Source organism: Suncus etruscus, chromosome 1 (genome assembly GCF_024139225.1).
Source record: "Suncus etruscus isolate mSunEtr1 chromosome 1, mSunEtr1.pri.cur, whole genome shotgun sequence".
In the NCBI taxonomy this organism is placed as follows: Eukaryota; Metazoa; Chordata; class Mammalia; order Eulipotyphla; family Soricidae; genus Suncus; species Suncus etruscus.
Window position 1 is genome coordinate 15,172,113 of NC_064848.1, and position 20,371 is coordinate 15,192,483.

The 20,371-nt window shown below is 52.5% G+C and overlaps 2 protein-coding genes across 2 annotated transcripts; both read right to left on the bottom strand.

The window, feature by feature from the left end:
• Positions 1 to 1,960: 1,960 nt before the first annotated feature.
• Positions 1,961 to 2,661, bottom strand: LOC126003218 (zinc finger protein with KRAB and SCAN domains 1). The gene has a single exon (XM_049769428.1). The coding sequence runs from the start codon at positions 2,637 to 2,639 to the stop codon at positions 2,028 to 2,030; it is 612 nt and encodes a 203-aa protein (XP_049625385.1). The 5' UTR covers positions 2,640 to 2,661; the 3' UTR covers positions 1,961 to 2,027.
• Positions 2,662 to 11,835: 9,174 nt separating this feature from the next.
• On the bottom strand, positions 11,836 to 17,926 carry ZNF775 (zinc finger protein 775). The gene is made up of 3 exons (XM_049769421.1): positions 17,873 to 17,926; positions 14,495 to 14,568; positions 11,836 to 13,534 (listed from the first exon to the last, which is right to left on the bottom strand). The coding sequence occupies exons 2-3, from the start codon at positions 14,523 to 14,525 to the stop codon at positions 11,994 to 11,996; spliced, it is 1,572 nt and encodes a 523-aa protein (XP_049625378.1). The 5' UTR covers positions 14,526 to 14,568; positions 17,873 to 17,926; the 3' UTR covers positions 11,836 to 11,993.
• Positions 17,927 to 20,371: the final 2,445 nt, after the last annotated feature.

Sequence of the window (20,371 nt, forward strand, 5' to 3'; positions counted from 1 at the left end):
AGACTGGACTCCACCTGCAGTGCCAGAGCAGCATTAGAATCACTTGCTAAGACTACTGAGTTTCTGTGAGTTTTTGTTTTCCTGGGGAGAAGTTTCCAGCACCTCTGTCAGAGTTTCAAAGGGCTCCATATAACCCCAGTGCTAAGAGTCATGGTTAGTGATATACGTGGAGGTGACTCCCCCTTTTCCTGGTCCTCTGGGATAGGACTTCCTATTTCTTCAGGTTCTTCTCAGATATGAACTACCACAAGTCCTGGAGCTTTTCCAAGAGGTGTCTTCAATCTTGAGCTCCATGGGGTCCCCTCGGTCATCACATCCGGCACCTCCTGGATCACAAGGTGCTTCTCATCCTGCATCTGTCCAGAAAAATAGGAGACCAGAATCAAGGTTGGGGAAACTGTAGGAGTCAGTCAGCTGTGGGATGCTTGTCAGGAGCCACAACTCCACCAAACACTTAGGAAGACCCTTTATAAAGTTCAGGATATTTTGGTGATTGGCTCCAGAACTCCCAGACCCTGGAATCATCCCAATCCCTACTGCAGAGCTGGGGGTGAGAGACACTGTTCCCCAGGAGGGATCAGAACCTCTGCTCTCAGAGGCAGAGGCAGACAGGAAGCCAGGGCTATGAGCTGGCCCCTCTCCCAGCTCCACATCTTTCTCTCCCCCCACCCACAGAGGGTGCCATGCCTCCTCTAGAGTCACCCCTCCTCAGTTCTCCCTAGCCTATCCCTGGCCACAAGTGCCTAAGAATAGATGACTGAATAGAGAACTCTGCTACATATGCATGGTAGAATATGACTCAGCCATAAAAAGATAATGTCATGCAATTTAGATATCATGCAATTTGGATGGACCTGGACAGTATTATGCTGAGTGAAATTAGACAGAGGAAGAGAGACTGACACAAAATAATCTCTCTCAAATGAGGAATATAAAGAAATAGAATAACTAATGCCCAAAGGCAATGGAAATAAAGAATGGGAGAGCTTGTTTTCACAGGAAACATGCCACTTGAGGGGACTGGGCAACAGGACCCCGAGGGGGGCAGTGACTATGGTGGAGGGGAGCATTCACCAGTAGGAGGTGCTGAAAGTGATAGTGTCATGTATGATAGCCTCTCAGCAACAGGACTGTAAATCACAATGCAGAAATGTACTAAAGAAAACAAAAGCCGGAGTGATAGCATGGAGGTAAGGCCTTTCATGTAGAAGGACGGTGGTTCGAATCCCAGCACAGGGGACATGCCAGGGGGGATTTCTGAGTATAGAGCCAGGAGTAACTCCTAAGAACTGCCGGGTGTGACCCAAAAACCAACCGACCAACCAACAAACAAAATAAATAAAACAAAAGTGGGAGCCGGAGTGATAGCGCAGCGGTAGGGCGTTTGCCTTGAACACGGCTGATCCAGGACGGACCTTGGTTTGATCCCAGGCATCCCATATGGTCCCCCAAGCGAGGAGTGATTTCTGAGCGTATAGCCAGGAGTAAACCCCAGAACGTCACCGGGTGTGGCCCAAAAATCACAACAAAAGTGCCTCTCATAGAAGCAGACTGATGAGTGGCAAATGGATAAGTGAGTGGGGGTGGGAGGGCCACTGGTGGATGGATCAGTGTAGAAACATATGCCTGAAACCCAATCATGAATAACTGTCATTTCACGGTGCCAAAAAGTAATTCAAATTTTAAAAAGGAAATGCTGGAATTAGAAGAATTTGGGGCACCAAGGGTGTGTCTGGGGGATAAGGGTGCAAGGTATGGAGGCGGGGGTGGGAAGTTCCAGGTGCTTCACTCTGATCCTCTGGGAATGAAGATGCTGGACACACTAAGAACCCAGCTCTCACCTGCTCTAATTATGGGGGCCCCTGAACAGCCTATGGGCAGCAGGAGGGTCCCGGGACGGGAAGAGAGGAGGCAGCCCACTTCTTCAAGATGCCAAGGCAGTCATCCAGATCTCGGGGATCCTCTCGAGAAAGGAATCCACTGGGGCCAGGACACACAGCTGCAGGCCAGGAGGCAGCCAGGACACATCAGAGCACGCGGCCTAGATGGGCCGCTTGGCCGTCGGGCGCATGGCCGTGGCTGCGCTGGTGGGTCTTGAGGTAGCCCTCACGCGCGAAGCTCTTGCCACAGCGGGCGCAGAAGTAGGGGCGCTGCTCCCCGAAGACGCCCGGGCGCCGGGGATGGGGTGCGGGCATGCGCGCGTGCGTGCGCTGGTGGTTGAGCAGAAAGCGGGCCTCTCGGAAGCAGCGCCCGCACTGCGCGCACTGGTGCGGCTTCTCCCCGCTGTGGATGCGCTGGTGCGTGAGCAGGTTCTGCTTGAGGCTGAAGCAGCGGCCGCACTCAGGGCAGGGGAAGGGCCGCTCGCCCGTGTGTGTGCGCTGGTGCACCTCCAGGTTGTGCTTCACGTTGAAGGCCTTGCCACACTCTGGGCACACGAAGGCAGCCGCGCGGCCTGTCCCCGCGTGCGCCTTCTGGTGACGCACGAGGCTGGGCTGCTGCGAGAAGGTCTGGCTGCACAGTGGGCAGCGGTAGGGCTGCTCCTCCGCCGGGTGGTGGATGACCAGGCCCAGTTCGTCCCCCAGGCCCTCCTCCCCGTCCCCTGCAGGGGACCCGCCCCCGGAGGACACCAGCTCAGTCATCGGCACGGCCAGCTACAATCACCAGTCTCTGGAGAGGCAGAAGCAGAGAGAAGGTGGAGAGAGGGGGTAAGGAGAGGATGGGATCTGCAGATCACTCAACCAGTCCCAGCACTGGCCCCTATGTGATACCTCTTTCTCCTCCACTTCAGCCCTGCCTCTCCTTCAGGATCATCTCAAGTGCCATCTCTTCCTAGAAGCCTTCCACGATTCTATCAGCGCTTCACTTTCCTACCCCCTAGCCATCTATCTGTCCTAATTCTGTGCCCCTGACTCACAGCACGGCAAGTGGGTCAAGTCATCCCCTTAGGGACAATGCTGCCCTCTCTTTGGTCACCAATACCAAGCCCTTGGCCTCCCGTACACACATGCACTCCGATGCACACAGCCCGAACTAAATGCCTGAGAGTCAACTTCAGGGGCACCTAGGACTTGGTCTAAGTTATTTTGCAGTGGGAAATTTCTCTCTTTCACCAGATGCTCAAGGACAGGCTGAGGGAGGTGCAGCAGGGAGAGGGGAGAAGAGCAGGGTCACCATAAAAGATGCTTTTGCAAAACTTGAAAGAAAGCAAACCAAACCCTATCATCTTGAAAGTAGACTCTATTAAACATTAAAGGCCATTTTCTTTATTGATCAAAATGAGTTGTGTCTGGGGAGGGTGTATCAGCCCCCAACCAGAATGAGCAGCTCCTCAGCTTTCGATCTCTTAGTGATCCCAGGGCCCACCAAGTAAGAAACTAGTGATCTACAGAGGAGCTTTCCCTCGGAGCACTGGATTTCTTAAATAAATAGCTCTGTAGTCTTCAGACAGCCCTGGGATAAGGACTATGAGCTCTGAACTCCCACTTCACAGATGAGGAAACTGAAGCTGTAGAAAGTCATCACACTTGTCCAGGACTAGTCAGAGTGCTAAAGACTCTTCTTTGGGTACCAGCTGTTCAACACATAACCTAGCCTCAGACCACACACACACACACACACACACACACACACACACACACACACATCACCAACAACACCCCACCACCTCAGAGTCTCCCAGTCCCTGAAGGGTCACCCACCCAAAAGTCTCTGCTCCTGGGCCCGGAGAGATAGCACAGCGGCGTTTGCTTTGCAAGCAGCCGATTCAGGACCAAAGGTGGTTGGCTGGAATCCCGGTGTCCCATATGGTCCCCCGTGCCTGCCAGGAGCTATTTCTGAGCAGGCAGACAGAAGTAACCCCTGAGCACTGCCGGGTATGGCCCAAAAACCAAAAAAAAAAAAAAAAAAAAAGTCTCTGCTCCTGAGCACTGAGCTGCCCTGTAACCCATTCCCCACCCCACCCCCCGGGGCCACCAACTAGTTGTCCCCCAAGCTCAAGGCTGGCTGCTCCCCAGCCTGGATGAATGCCACATGCAGGAGTGAAGTCAGACACCTCCCTCCAACCTCCACTCACACTCTCAATACTGGAGAGAGGATAAGTCCCACTCACACAGAAGGTCCCCACGGGCCACCTTTCCGAATCTGCACTGACATTTGCCAAAACACATCCTCCTCATTTTTTGCAGCTTCACCCGCCGAGCACAGTCTCGCCCCACCCAGAAGGTCCACGGCGTCCTTCTCTCTCCCCCACTTTCCTTCATTTCACCCCCCTACTCACAGCCCTGGCTGCTCCCTTTCTTTCCTCCGAGACCTCCAACAGAGAGATTCTTTCCGAGTCTAGGGACTGTGCTACCCCATGCCAAGACGGTACCGCAGAGGCCTCTTGCGCCCCTGCACCCCTGTACAGCCGCTCCGTCCCAGACAACTGCATGCGTCCAAAGAGCCAGCCCCACCTACCCGGCCCCCACCAACAGCTCCCCCAATTCCAGAAGCTCGGAAGACCCTGGAGAAATATGGTAAACTGCAATGGCCACCCCACCTCCTTAGGAAAATACCTAGGCCTGCCGAGGATACCCCCTCGGAAAGGAATGTGACCCCCGGGGAGACCACGCCAGGCTGTAAAAATACGCAATTGAGTCGCGGCGCTCCCCCAATCTCTGCAGCCACTTGCGCGGCTATCGGCAAATACGGTAGCGCCCGTAGTGACTGGCCCCGCCGGGGCCGGCTCGATAATTACGGTAAAGGCCCGCTGCGGCCCCAGCCTAGGCCCAGCCTGGACTCAACGCGGAGCCGCCTCCGTCTCCTCCGCAGCGCCGCAGTCGCCAACTTCGCTGCATATACACGCACTGCAGCAGCCCCGTGAGGCTGGGAGGTCTAATTCTCCTGCAATCCGGCTGGCGTGCAGAGAGGGCGGCTGGAAAGCCAAGCTCGGGGGGGTCGGGAAAGGAAAATGGGCCCAGATCCATCCATCAGCCTAGCTCCCCTGGTCCCCCCAGATTACAACCATTCATTCCCCGTGCAAAGGTTCCCCGACTCCCCCTGAGCAGTTTGAGCCTCTTCTGCACGTTTTCTTTTTTTCTTTTTTTTTTTTTTTTCTTTTGGTTTTTGGGCCACACCCGGCGATGCACAGGGGTTACTCCTGGCTGTCTGCTCAGAAATAGCTCCTGGCAGGCACGGGGACCATATGGGACACCGGGATTTGAACCAACCACCTTGGGTCCTGGATCGGCTGCTTGCAAGGCGAACACCGCTGTGCTATCTCTCCGGGCCCTCTTCTGCACGTTTCCACTGCACCCCTGAGGCAGGATCTCACCAAACAGGTTCACAAACGACCCCCTAAAAAGTGCGGGATGGGGTGAAAGTGGGGCGCTGGAGGGGTCAAGTCTTTGCAAGCAGGGGCAATGTGGGTGGAAGGTGGGGGAGGTCAAGTAGGTTCCCAGCAGGATCACCCACCCACTACCGACGCCTTCAGACTGGGTGCAATCTGAACACTAGAGCGACACCCCCCCTCCCCAATTTAGAGCTAAACTTATTTCGATGTAGCCCAAGCCACCCTGTAAAAGAGCCACTTCTAACAACCAGGGAAAGCTGTGGGTGTGCACGGCGCTGGATTCGCTTTCAGCCCTGGTTTAATTATAGCGCTCATCTCCACATTATTTCGGTATTTATAGAGTTCTTTCCCACTATTATGGGGTGAAACGCCTCCCAATAACTCCGCGCCCTCAGGCTGGACAACATGATTAGCCCGTGTTATAGATGGGAACAGAATAGAAAGTGGGCAGTGAAGGGCTTCTTCCAGCCCCCAGCTTCAATGGCCTGAGCCCAGAACCAAAATCCAGCTCATTGACCCCCCCAGCTCCCTGCTGGACCCACACCCAGAAGCTGGGGTCATGATCCCGCTTCGCCCTTGGAATTTGTCCCAGCTGAGAGACTCCTCCTTTGAGTTCACTTTTGGAGATATAGAAACTTCTACAATTACTTTTTAGAAAGTACTGGAGGCTCCCCCAGCCTTTTCCTGGGGATCTTTTTAGCTGCAAGAGGCATGTCACGGCCCCCAGGGGCTTGCTGGCTGTTGGGAGACCTCACCCTAATGGGAAGCTCTGGCACACGGAACCCCCACCCAGCTTCCCAGGAGCCGCTGCATCCCTGCAGAACAGGAAACTGAAAAATGCTGGTGAGGTCCAGGGGGGCTCCCTTATTTCACCCCAACCCTGAGACAGCCTACCTGCGATTCCCAATCCTTCTGTGGAGCCCTCTGTCCTGGGAAAATCTCCTGGGGTCACTTCAGCCCCTCTCAGATCCTCATCCTTACGTTCCTAGGGTGCTTCCCAGGTAGATGGAACTTTTTGTTCAACAAGCCAAAGAGGTTGTGGGGAGGGCAAATCAGAAGAAGCCAAGATGGCGACGCATGGAATGACACAGACACCTTGCCCTTCACTGAGCCCCACACCCCTTCCAGGTGCCATGCCCCCAGCACTCCATACACTGTCACCTGCCAGAGCCAACTGCTTCCCCTCTCTTGCAAAGAAATGGGGACACTTGGAAGGTGACCAGGGCTTTTGACCAGAGTCTGGCCAGAGATCAATCATCTCACTGAGGAGTCACCCACATTTTTAGCAGCAGTATCTAGGTAAGCTGCACCAAAATAGAACATAGAGTGTGTGTGTGGGGGGGGGGGGGTTTAGAGCTCTTTATTAATCCTCCATCTCAGGGCTCAAATAGTGGAGGCCTGAGCACCCCTGTTCTCTGCCTTGGCAGGATTTCTGCTGAGTCACCTAGCTTCTCGGCTTTTTGTGCACACACAGATGCATAGCCACACAGAAGGAAACACAAATATACATAGACAGAGAAACATAGAGATGCTCAGAGAGAAACAGATAACACTGAAACACAATCAGAGATACAGTCATACACACACAGAAATAGACAAATATACACAGGAAAAGATGCTCAGAGACACACTGAAACACACACAGACATATAAAAATAAGCACAGAGAAACATACAAATGCTCAGACACATCCATTGGAACACTCAGTCACACACATGTATGCGCGTGCAAACACACACATCATCACCATGGCCTGGTCTCCCTTCCCTGGGGCCTTGTACCTAAAAGCTCCAACAAAATGCACTTCTGTATGTGGTACCACTTCAGTCACTTACAGCTGTGCTCCTTCCCTCCCCTGTCCCAGGCCTGGAGCTGCTCACCTGATACCAAACACCCCAGAAAATAGCCTATCCGTGGTGCCCCATGTGTTCACCTTATCCAAGCTCTGCCCAGGATCCTACATCATACCCTGGGGATGCCCTGGATGCCGGAGTAAATACTTCCTTGGATAGCTGAAACCACTGACCCTGGAATATACTGATAAGGCCTCAGCCTTCCCTTGGGCTGCATTTCCAGTCATCCTCCTGCTCCTCCCACTGCCTGCAATGGTGCTCCCTAACACCCCACCAATACTGGCATCTCACTGGGAGGGTGGGCTGCCTTCTCTACATTGCTCTCCCTTGCCTCCATCTCACAGTCATTGCTAAATGAATGAATGAAACCATGTGAGTTTGAGAGTGCCAAATGACAGCCCCCAGCTGGCAACACCATTGGCCCAACTATAGCTAGGAGAGCTGAGTGGACACTGGAGGGCCCTGGAGATATGAGGCTAAGGTGGCAAGATCTGATGTGCTCTAAAATTCTCTTTACTTCATGTTCAAATCCCAGATGCTACCAGGCTTTTTATTTGAGGGCGGTCAACTCCTGGTGGTAATTCAGGGAACATACGTGATACTGATGGAGCTTGGGTCGGCTACATGCAAGGCAAGTGCCCTCGCTGCTATCTCTCTGGGCCCCTCAGCCAGGCTCTTCAGCAGGGTTAGTTCAGGGGGTGGTTACAAGTTCACCCCATATTATTGCAAAAGGATTACAGTCGCTGAAGGCTCAGTGATGGTTAACATCTATTAGCAATAGTTTTAATTAAGGCATGTACATCTCTTAAAATTAATGCTATCAGACACTTAGTATGTCAGGGAAATATAGCTTTTATAGGCACCAGAGATCAAAGGTTCATGTGGCCCACTTTCTCATGGTATTCTCCTTTCTAGGCTGGTCTGGAAATGTTTCACAACCTGTATGGGGTGTGCTTATAATTCCAGTGGGGGAATAGGTGCAGAAACCACTTTTCTCTTTCCTTAAAACAACTTCCCCTTTTGCAAAGGCTGTGTAAAATAGTCACATGGGGAGTTTGTCAAGTGCTGGTAACAGAACGAGCACTGAGTATTTGCTGTATGCATTTGTGCACATCACATATACGGCCCCACTACTGCAGTGGCAAGACCAGAGCTTCACCCCAGAATTACCTGATTCTGCCCAGTACCGCCACAAAAACTCTCCAAATTGGGGGAGGCTATGCAGAGACATTTCTAATTTCTTGTCAATAGGAAAAAAATAGTAGTTTTAACTCTGCACCAATCTAATAGCCATGACCAGCAACTCAAGTCTAATGATAATCAAATTACATTTCATGAAGTTCTAGCCTCTAACCCATTTCAGAACCAGTGGATCCTGTGGGACATTGGAAGTTTGGCTGGGCCTCACTCCCTCGAGATTGGTGAAATGCAGATGGTCTCTTTTCTTCTTTTTGGTTTTAGGTCTATACCTGCTCAGGCTCACTCCCAAGGGTGTTCTGGGAACTCTGTGATCCAAGTTTGAATTTGAATCTTTGCAGCGCAAAGCCTGTGCTCCAACCTTTGAGCCAGTTCCATATCTAGGCCCCAGGAGAGTCTATTCAATCCAAGAACCTCCTTTTGGGACCATTTCTGTCCTCCCTGCTGTCTCCTGTAAGAGTATTATTTGGGGGCTGGAGAGATAGCATGGAGGTAGGACATTTGCCTTGCATGCAGGAGGACAGTGGTTTGATTCCCGGCATCCCATATGGTCCCCTGAGGCTGCCAGGAGCAATTTCTGAGCAGAAAGCCAGGAGTAACCCCTGAGCACTGCTGAGTGTGACCCAAAAACCAAAAAAAAAAAAGAGTATTATTTTGTTTGGTTTTGTTTATTTCAGGTACACACTAGGCTGAGCTCAGGACTTAATCTTGGCTCTGAGCTCAGGGAATCACTTTTGACGGGGCTAGTGAGATCAAATAGGATGGTCAAGCTTGAATCCTAGCAGTCATATGCAAGGCAAGCGCCCTACCGCTGTACCGCCTGACTCAAGTAAAAGCATTGTGGTCACATAGTCAAGGATATTGCTTTGCCAATACCAAATCACTGAGAAAGAAAAAGGATTCTCAGAAGCATCACACACTCTCTCTGTGCATCTCCATGAAGCCTTTGAGTACCATTGTCCCCCAGAAGCAGGGCTGGGGCAAGGAGCACCCTCACGCTAGCCACCTTGGCAACTGACTCATTCATATGCTGGCAAATGATTCATACATATGCTGTCTGCCACAAACATTTTCTGAGGACAAAGTAGGTCATTTTCCTTACCTGCCAATCTGCTTTTAACAAAGTTATAGGAATGAGACAGCTGATCCCACCCAGTTCACTGGACCTATGTGTCCCCTCTAACACTGGCCTGCACCTTGTCATGGACAAGTGTTCTGAGAGCTTTCTGTCCCCAGCTCAGAGCACCTCAGGCTGGGAACTTCTGCTCCCTTGAATTTTTATGGCATGCCTCTCCCTAAACAATCTCTGGTCTAGTTTTATGATTTGTAAAATAAACAGGAGGGGTCAGAAAGATAATAAAGGGGTGTCCTAGGAAAGGCAGAAAGATGTTTACCTGGCACAGAGCTGACCCTGGTTCGAATCCTCAGCACAACATATGGTATTTTCTCTGAGTACTACCAGGAATAATCCCTGAACATATGTATATGCATCCATGTAATGAGCACCATTAAGTGTGGTCCAAAAGCCAAAACAAACAATAAAAATTAGGGCCAAGTTAAGGCACTTGCTTTGCATGCTACTGAACCTGGTTATATCCCAAATTTCATGTGGTTCCTTAACCATTAGCAGGAGTGAGCCCAAGCACAAGTGAGGAGTGTCCAAGCATCGCCAGATTCACAATAAAATTAATGGAAATTAAAGCAAAGTTGTCCATGCCAGGCCCTCACTGGAGAAACCTGGGGGAGGTGGGAGTATAGGGTGCAGCAGTCTTAGGCTAAGGGCAGACCAGGACCTGCTGCCAATTTGCAACCTGACCTGGTGAACACTGTCTACACCCTGTTCCTCTGGATCTGATGTCCAGGTCAAATGTTCCAGACAGGTGCATCAGATGACCTGTGAGGAAACCAGAAAACCAGTCCAGAGTTGTTGGTACAAACTGAAAAATGTTAGAATAAATTTCCATGAGCTTCTCAAGAGTCTTCTATGAGAGGTTGGAGAGATGGGACAATGGGTAGGGCTCTTGCCTTGCATGCTGTCAACCAGGTTTAGATACCTTACATCCCAATGGTCCCCTGACAACCACAGCCAGGAGTAATTCCTGAGTGCAGAGCTATAGGAGTAACCTGAGCATTGAAAGGTTTTGCCTCTCCCCCACCTCACACACACACACACAACCTGAATGGTACTGGGCTACCAGGTAAGCCAGATCGACTGTCTCCAGTTTTGGAAAATATTACAACTGTCCTAGCTCCTGTCAGATGAAGAGGATTGTACAAAACCTTAAGCGGGGAGTGCAGAGTCTGGGTTAGAGAAGAAAGTGCCTCTCAAGTTCTGCAGTCAAGGTACACAAAGTCATACTACGGCCGCCATTTCCTTCCTACCTCATGATCCAGCTGAAGCACCCCACCCCATCCCTCTCTTTGTAGTTCCTCTCTTCTGTGGGATCACACTACCTAAGCAAGGGTATCAAACTCGCGGCCTGTGGGCCATTTGTGGCCCTCCGTTCAACATTTTGTGGCCCTGCCCTAGAGGAATCTTCTTTTTGTTTTGTTTTGTTTAAGTTGTTTGGGTCACAACCCCCAATGTTCAAGGCTTACTACTGACTTTGCACTCAAGGATCACCCTGACTTTGCCTCCTGCGGCCCCCAGGTAAATTGAGTTTGAGACCCCTGATAAGGTCTGGGCCCTCAGTCATTACCAGGATACTTCACTGTGGAAGGTCCCTGGGAGTGGCTTTGAGAGTAACAGGATCTGAAGAGGAAGAAGTGAGAAGAGACCAAAATGTTTTAGAGAGGAAAGAATGACCAGCAGAGTTCTAGCAAGAATACCACCCAGTGGGGCCTTTCCTGCTTGGTCTCAGCACTCACGGAGCTCAGAGAGACACCATACAGCCAATTCTGGTTTGATCTCGGCATCCTATGATTCCCCGGGCACCCCTGTGCGGCACCAGGTGTGGCCCCAAAACAAAAACAAACAGAAAAAAAGGACAAGGAGATGACAAGAGTCAGTCCTTCATTGTCTCCATAATACCCTCAGGACAGGAACCCAACCACTGTTATCAGTCTATGACAGCACCCCATGGCAGGGACCCCAACCCCTAACACAGACCCTCTACATCACAGGTCCCCACCGAGGCATGTCCTGGCAGTGAGCCCAAGGAACATTCCTTCCTTCCTAGAGTCTATCTATGCTCAGAGACTGCCATAGCCAGGAAGTGCTCCTGGGCCCCGCTTTCCTCCATCCATAGCACCACTGAATCATGGGATTCTTCCACTGGGTATGACTGGACAGGCCAGAGGTGCTTTCAATAGCCCCCTAACGTGTCCCAGCCTGGGATCCCAGTTGAGGATGCCACAGGTCCGGGACACATGTAGGATTGGATGCAAGGCAGATTGGGTGTAGGCCCGTGGCCCAGCCCACCTCTCAGGGGACTCCTAAGCCCTTGTGCTATTCCCAGTGGGGAAAATTCTGTTCTCTGGTCCTGAGGGACCTTGAGGAAAACACCTTTTGCTGGAGCCTTACTGGGGACCCAGGTCTATGACTATGGCCAGTTCCCCACGTGTACCCACAAATATCTCTCCACCCCACCCCAGTCTGCGGGGATCCAGGAGCATTAAAGCGCCTCTTCGTCCTTGGTGCTGGGCGTGGGAGCGAGTGCCCCCCGGTGCACACGCTGATGCTTGAGCAGATGCTGCTTCTGGCTGAAGCCGCGGCCGCAGGCAGCACATAGGTAGGGCCGCTCGCCGGTGTGGTTGCGCTGGTGCCTGGTAAGGTTGGGTTTCTGGCTGAAGCGGCGGCCACACTCGGGGCATGGGTAGGGCCGCTCGCCCGTGTGAATGCGCTGATGGATGGTGAGCGCCGACCACCAGGAGAAGCTCTTACCACACTCGTTGCAGATGAACTGGCGCGGTTCACCTAAGCCAGCCGGTGCCCGGCCCCATAGCATATCCGTGGGGCCCCGGGCACGCACGGGACTGTGCTGTGGGGATTGACCCGCAGGGATGGCAGTGGGTGTCAGAGTGGGCTCAGAGTCCAGATTAGCAGGCCCAGACCCGGAGAGCTCTGCGGCGGCAGCATGGGCGCGCAGGTGGGCCCGTAGCGCCGCGCGGCTGGGGCAGCTCTGGCCGCAGCTGGTGCAATGTGCGGCTTGGGCACCGGGCAGGTGTGTGCGTTGGTGCTTGAGCAGATGCTGCTTCTGGCGGAAGCTGCGCCCACAGTACGTGCAGGGGTGCGGCCGCTCGCCCGTATGGTTGCGCAGGTGCCGGGTGAGGTTGGGCTTCTGGCTAAAGCGGCGACCACACTCTGGGCACGGGTAGGGCCTCTCGCCGGTGTGAATGCGTTGGTGGATGTTCAGCGACGACCACCACGAGAAGCTCTTGCCACACTCGTTGCAGATGAACTGGCGCTGCTCGCCCAGTCCTGCGGCACCACCAGTGGCAGAAGCACTGGCAGCGGTAGGGTGGGCTCCGGGCGGCCGCCACCAGCCCTGGCAGAGTCCCAGCCAGGCCCAGTCTGCACGGCCCCGTGGAGGCGCAGGGCGCGAGCGGCAACGCAGGAGCTGCTGCAAGCCGGCACGGTCACGGGCATGTGCACGCAGGTGTACTCGCAATCCCACCTGGTGACGGAAGCAGCGCTGGCACTCCGGGCAGGCATGAGTGGCAGGCCGCGCGTGGGTCTTCTGGTGCTTAAGCAGGTGCTGCTTTTGACTGAAGCGCCGCGCACATTCTGGGCAGCAGAAGGGCCGCTCGCCGGTGTGGTGGCGCTGGTGGCGTGCCAGGTTGGGCTTCTGGCTGAAACTCTTGCCGCACTTGGCACATCGGTAAGGCTTCTCCCCCGTGTGCGTGCGCTGGTGGATTTTCAGCGACGACCACCAGCTGAAGCGCTTCCCGCAGTCCAGGCACGCGAAGTGGCCCTCGCCAGCCGGGAGGGCTGCCCGCCCGGCCGGCGCCCCAGCCTGCTCAGCTGGAGGGGTCCATCTGGACTCCCCGGGTTCCTCCTGCCCTCCCAGAGTCCGTGGCTTGCTCAGGTTTTGGCAGGGCAGGAGGCCCCGATGCTGTTGGAAAATATTCTCCTTATCCCTCTCGGCCAGAGGCACTGGCATGGGCACCGGCCATTCCACCTTCTCCTGCTTGATCTTCATCGTAGGCCCAGCTCCTGCAAAGGCAAAGGAACAGTCGCTCTCAGCTCTTGGACATGAGGTTCAAAGGAGAATAGGGCATGGGGGTGTAAGGAGGCTGAAAGGGGAAGAAAAAGGAAGGCAGACTGTCCTCCTCCCAGATGCTGTATCAATGGAATTCTCCCACTGGGGCAGGGTGGGGGCAGAAAATGAACTGACCTAAAACATCGCAATCATCCCTTTCTTATTACATTTTGGGACATACCTCGAGATAATCAGGAATTACTCCTGGGGGGGGGGGGTGCTCAGGGGACCATATGGGATGCTGGGAATCAAACACAGGTCAGGCCCCAGGGCTGGGCCCCAGGGCTCCTCCAGAAGCTGCTTCAGGAAGAAAATTCCTCTTCTCACATCTCACTGGGATTCCACAGTGAATCTCATTAAGATAAAGTGGCCTTTCTCCTTCCACTGGGAATCCTTGACAGGAGCTTCACTGATTACAGCAGCATCAGCTGCACCAGAGCCATGTTCTAAAAAGGCTGCCAGGACACAGGGGTGGGCAGTGAGCTAGACTGGGCAGTGAGTGACTATCTCCCAGATCACAGGTTCCAAGCAGTCCAAAAACAGTGACTTCTGCACTACTAAAACTGGGGCACTTCATCCCCTTCTGTTGGATCTGGAATGATTCTCCAATGCAAGTTGAGGTTCTGGAGTCAGGGGGATATGAAACATTCAGTCAGGGGGAGGTTCTGAAGGCAGGCACTGGCCTTGTGGCTGCCTTGTGACCAGGCTGGCAAGTCATCAGCAGGGCTTTGTCATCTATTTTAGTGTCCCTGGTCTTATTCTCAGTTCCCTTCTTTTACCTGCCTTTCAGAGTCTGGTCCTCACACTGAAATTCTGCAGCCACAGCTCAGAACAAGGCAGAGGCTCAGGCTTAGACTCCCATCTGAGACCTGGAGGAACTAGCAGGTTAGCTTCATCTCTCTATCCTCTCTTACCTGTATTGGCGCCAACCAGGCCGCTGTCCATGGCAGGGGCACCTCCCACAGCATTCGCCCCACAGCTCCCAGTTCTGACAGGAGAGATGAGAACAAAGGAGAGAGTTGGCTCAGAGACAAGGAGTTTCCTATTCCAATTTCCTATTCCCCCCCACCCCAAGACCCCAACCCCTAAGGATCTTCTCTCTCCAAAGCCTCACTGGCAATGTGCTTCCATGAGTGAGAAATACCCTAGACATCCCCACAGAGCCCCAAGTCAAGCCCTGAGGTGCCCTGTCCCCAGCTGGGTCTATGGAAAGCAGAAGTTGGGGCCTGCAGGGCTCAGACTCAGGGCACTGTCCCATTCTCCGCCACAAGTTGGGCCAGGACACAGTTGATGTGAGCCCCGTGGGTAGACAGACCACACAGACTGTGGCAAGGATGGGGGTTGGGGGAAGCAGTGGCAGGTAACAAAGAGATTTGGTATTAAAGAGACTCAGGCATGGAGAAAGGCACAAGTAGGGCAAGGAACAAGGCCCAGGGCAGAGGCAGGCAGGGCACATCCATGCACCCTATCCTTTGCTAAACCCAAGATCCTTCTAGCCCTCACCCTCTCCACACAGTCCTGGGACTCCCAAGTCCTCATCCACTCTCTCTCAGCCCACCAATGGCAGGAAAGCCAGAACTGCCCCACCTTCATGCTCCACTGCAAGGGCACAGACACTGGCCACATACTGGCCCACCAGGAGCTGAGGTATAACAGTTCCCAAGCCCTGAGCCAAGGCCCCATTCCCCCCACTCAGTCTCCTGAGTGTGTGACCCAGAAGGACGTGCAGACCAGGTATCAATGGGCACTTCACAAAGCAACGACAAGGGGCACCAACCTGGGCTCCAGCCTATTACTAGCACATGCAGGCCCAGGAGCCCAGGAGCATCACCCCTATAGCCCAGCACCAGGCTCCCTATACCCTCTAAACAACTTGCAAATCTCCCCAACAGTGCAGTCCTAAGACTAGGGACACAGGAGGGGATTAGCAAGAGAGGGCCAAACCAGTATCCCACAGAAAGACCAGGCCTAGGACACTGGGTCTGGATTTGCTTCTGATCAGCCATATGACCCCAGGAAAGCAATTTTCTTTCATACAACAAGACAGTGTTTTTTCCCAGCAAAGTGGTCAGTGCCACTCAGGAAACTGTTTACAAGGTGCCAGGCTGGTCTTTCAGGGGTCACTGCTGCTGAATTTCAGGGGACCTGGTAGGGAGCCTCTCTCAGATCAATCACTTGCTCACTGAAGCTCTGTTCTGATCTCTCACACTGGCCCCTCACAAGCATGCATGTCCCTTATGCTGGCACCCTCCCCAAGCTCTTTCAGGTCCATCTCCCTTTGGAGAAGGAACATTTGCATTTCACCACCCATGTCTAGGACACAGGAGCCTGCCAGGGCTGGAGATCTCCACTGGCCTTACCTTGGAAACTGTGGAAGAATCCACAGTTCAGCTGACAAACAGCCCAGCTATGTCCCTGGAGCTTAGCAAGGGTATGAGGAAGATAATGCCCAGGGGTGACATCCAGACTAGGGGTTTCCTCCCAGTAGATACCCCTACCCTCAGAAACCTTGGCTTAACTTAACCCTAGGGGGACAAATCTACCACTCAGGCCTTTTTCTTCACACTCAGTACTTTGCCCTAGACATCCCAGTCCCTGAGGAGTATTTTTGGTGGAGGAATGGGGAAGTTCTCAAAAGTTCTACTAATCTGGATCAATAGTAGCAACAGATCAGCATGTAAAGTATTTCCCTTAAATGTGCCTAACCCTGGTTTGATTCTCAGTATTCCCATATAGTCCCCCAAGCCTACCAAAAGTGATCCCTAAACAAGAGCCAGGAGTAAGCCCTGAGCATCACTCTCCCCATACCCAATGTTCCAACAATCTATCCAGAGCTCTAATCTTCCTAAATTTACAAGTCGAACATGTTAACTACTTTGCATGAAATACTTCAGTGGGTCCCTAACAACTTTCATGTTGAGCTAAAAATATCTCTTAGCAAGATGGTTTAAAGCCCAACCTTTGCTCGTGTGTTTGAGCAGGGCCCCTGCACCACCCAGATGCAGTTTCTGACCTTGCCTCCTCCCACTTCCATACTCCAGGGACCAGTCCTGAGATACTCTAAACAGAATCAGGAGTTGCTTTGACCAGAAGGCCTTTATTAGTACCCTAGACTCCATCAGGGGTCCGTCTGATCACTAACCTGTGCCATCTATACCCTATAATAATTTGTCTCAGCAAGACTGTAAACATCTTAAGCTACAATATTTCTCTCTCCCAGAACCCACAGGCTGTAGCCAACCACTTGTAAACATTTTAAGAAAGATTTAAACCCGGGGCCAAGAGAGATAGCACAGCGGTAGAGCGTTTGCCTTGCATGTGGCTGACCTTGGAAGGGACCCGGTTCAATTCCAGGCATCCCATATGGTCCCCCAGCCTGCCAGGGGCGATTTCTCAGGAGTAACCCCTGAGCGTCTCGCTGGGTGTGATCCAAAAACCAATCAAACGATCAATAAAGTTAAAAAGATTTATTCCAATCCCTAAGAGATTGGAAGCAGAGAATCACAGAACTTTAGGAATGAATTGAATCAAACCCCCTGTATTCTCTTCCTCTCACAGATGAACACAGAAACCCTTCCCACTATACCCACTATATATATATATATATACACACACACACACACACACACACACACACACACACACACACACACATATATATATATGTAAGGGTGGAGCCTGGACACACACACACACACACACACACACACACACACACCACACACTTTCCAACTTGTGGGCTCCCCATCCTTAACCCAATTCATTTACTCTTTTATTAAGCACCTACTATCTGCACACACCTTCCAACGTGTGGTCTCCCCTTTCATTGCTTCCGCCCCCCATCCTTAACCTCACTCATTGCATCTTTTATTAAGCACCTACTCTCTGGCACTGGGGCGAGCACTGGGGTTATTGCCTTCCAGAATCTCAAGTGTTTCGGGGAGACTAACACAAGCCCCAGAACATCCCGAACACGGGGGTGGGGGTACAGACAGCAGCAGCGTGTCCTCACGGGGCAATGCACTCCCAGCTCACCTCCCAGTTCCTCCCATCCCCACTCTCCCAGCACCATCCAAGTCTCCATCCCGGCTCCTCCCCTATGGGGCCATAGATGGAGCTGGCAGCCAGGCAGGGGGCTCAGGGTACACCGAAGCCCCCCAGGCCGCCCAGCGCCAGAGGCTGGGTGGATGCAGCCCGGGAGGACTGGGGCGGGCGTTGGCCCCACTGCACGGTCCATGCCCCGCTCGGCCCCTCCCCGCCCAGATTCGGAGGGAGGGGACGGGAATAAATACCTTGACTTTGAGGCTAAGGTTATACGGGAACTGCACCCCGGGGCGACTTGGGCACAGGGCTCCCGGGCCCCGCCAGTCCCGGGGCAGGAGGGGCGGGACTGAGGTTCTGATTGGATGGAGCGCCTGGCCGTCCCTGGGGCCTCTCCGCTGTCTGATTGGCTGTCCCCCTCAGATGACCTGCCCGGACCTATAGGCGAAGCTCACGGGGCGGCCCCTTTGTTCTCCTGAGCCAATCGCCGGGGTGGGCGGGCTGACCTCGCCTCCCTGGGGGCCCTCCGAGGGGGGCCGGGGTCGGTGGAGAGGAGGAGCGTGCGGCCTAGCCTCTTAGCGACCCCTGGAAACCAGCCAGGCCTTGGCTGATGCCTTGCTGATGCTCTGACGCTCACACTCGCCTGTGCATTAGACATTGGGCGCTTTAGCATCTCAGATGCTCAAGTAAAGAGGATTTAGCTTCTCTACACGGTTCAGAAACTGCCCTCCACCCTTGCTTCTCTAAGGTTCCCAGTGGGTACTTGGGAAAGGGACACCTGCCACCTGCCCGCCCTGCCCTCTCTGCACATAATCGAACCAGGGTGCAAGGCAAGCAAGCGCGCCCCAGCTGCTTCACTTTATCACCTGCTCCAACCCTCATTCTTTCCTGTTGAGGAAACAGTTGCCTGGTGGTCCAACATCTTAGGTAGAGTTCACTAAAGTGAAATGATCTGCCAAATCCATCCAGGTGTTGTTCTCCAGAACTTTTGGAAAGAGAATTTTCTCATCTACCCATCCGGAATTGGAAGGAATACCCCTCTCCTTGACATCCCTCACAGTTTATTCTCAAAGTAGTCATCGACTACTTTGGGAGGATTCTCTCAGAGCCTCTCAGACACTGCCTTTGAGACCTGAGGCTGAGGGAAGCAGAAGATGCCGCCTACAAAGTTTATTTACAAACCTGCTGAACTTTTTCCATAGGCCCCGCTGCTATTTAACTTCCTAATTGTAGAGGCTGGCGACCAAGATTTCCCTGGGCAGTTTCTATTTAAGATATTTAGTCATGGGTTGGTTTATTTAGTCATTTAGTTGGCTGGTTACATATATCACTGGGGTTTTATAGAATCCAGAGAAGTATTTGCAAAGTGTAAAACCCTACAACAGTAACTAGAGAGATGGTTCAAAAGTAAAGTGTCTTGCATGCACAAGGCCCCAAGTTTGATCCCCAGCATCACCGGGCCCCTTCAGCACTACAGGGTATGACCCTAGTGGCCTGACACCACTGGCATTTCTCCCCCACCCTTGCCAAAAAAAAAAAAAAAAAAACCATTATGATATCTACACCAGGAACAAGCATTGCAAGGTCACTCAGTAGAGAATCTCATTCATTTTCATTTTCGAGCACCCAGTGAGACTCAACATATGACAAGATATTCTAGCTTCCTGGTTCCAGATCTGCCATTGAACTACAAAGCCATCTCCACTCTGCTCCCTTTTCCTCCTCCCACAGTGAAGAAATGATTCTGCCACACATTTCATGACCAAGGGCCAGTGTGGGTGAGAGAAAGAAAGCATATCTGGGATCCTATTTCTATTAAATAAAACAAAAAGAGCAGGCTGAGGTGAGGAGGAAGATCATATTATCTGTTTGCAAAGGCAATTTCTGGAAGGATGTCCTGAAATTCTCCATGGTATAAAGGGGGACTGTCATCAGAAATAAAGCATTTCTGCACTCTAAAAAACGTAATTAAAAAAAACTAATAAACCCTTCGTTCCCTCGGGGAACCTTCTGTGAAAAGCCCTGAAACTTCAGCCTGTAAAGCTCTTCACTCCAACTGACAGAATAGTACTCAAGCCCCCCGCAAACTGGGTCTAGGAAGGAATCATGGGCAAGTTCACTGTGTTCCTGCTCATCATCCCCTTTCCCCACCTCCAAAAGCAGGGGTCTCAAACTCAATTTACCTGGGGGCCGCAGGAGGCAAAGTCGGGGTGATCCTTGAGTGCAAGGTCAGTAGTAAGCCTTGAACATTGGGGGATGTGACCCAAACTAAAACAAAACAAAACAAAAAAAGATTCCTCTAGGGCAGGGCCACAAAATGTTGTATGGAGGGCCGCAAACGGCCCACGGACCATGAGTTTGAGACCCCTGTCCAAAAGGTCTTCCAATGTTTTCCCTGAACTTTTCCACCCAAAAGCAGTGATCAACAGAAGACCCCCACAAAGGACCAGACCATTTCCTTTCTAAGTGCTGAGCTTCATTTCCTCACCCTTGTCCTTTAATTCAACTCCCCAATACAAAGTGAGATTGCCAACTACCTGTCGCTGGCTCCCGACACAGCATTTCCAGATATCTGCTTACTTTTCTGCCCCCCAAAAGAAAAAGAAAGCTGACATTAGTCCCCTTTCCTTGAATCTCTGCACTCCTTAAAAAGATGTGAAGCTTTCTTGAGACAATGCTACACACAGGCTTTGAAAAACAATGTACCATCAATACACAGCTTTTTAAATGACTCCCCCAAGACTCATAAA

Coding starts and splice junctions, on each gene's coding strand:
- LOC126003218 (XM_049769428.1), bottom strand. CDS start 2,639: ATGACTGAGCTGGTGTCCTCCGGGGGCGGGTCCCCTGCAGGGGACGGG.
- ZNF775 (XM_049769421.1), bottom strand. CDS start 14,525: ATGGACAGCGGCCTGGTTGGCGCCAATACAG. Junction 13,535..14,494: donor CCTGGTTGGCGCCAATACAG/GTAAGAGAGGAT, acceptor TTGCCTTTGCAG/GAGCTGGGCCTACGATGAAG.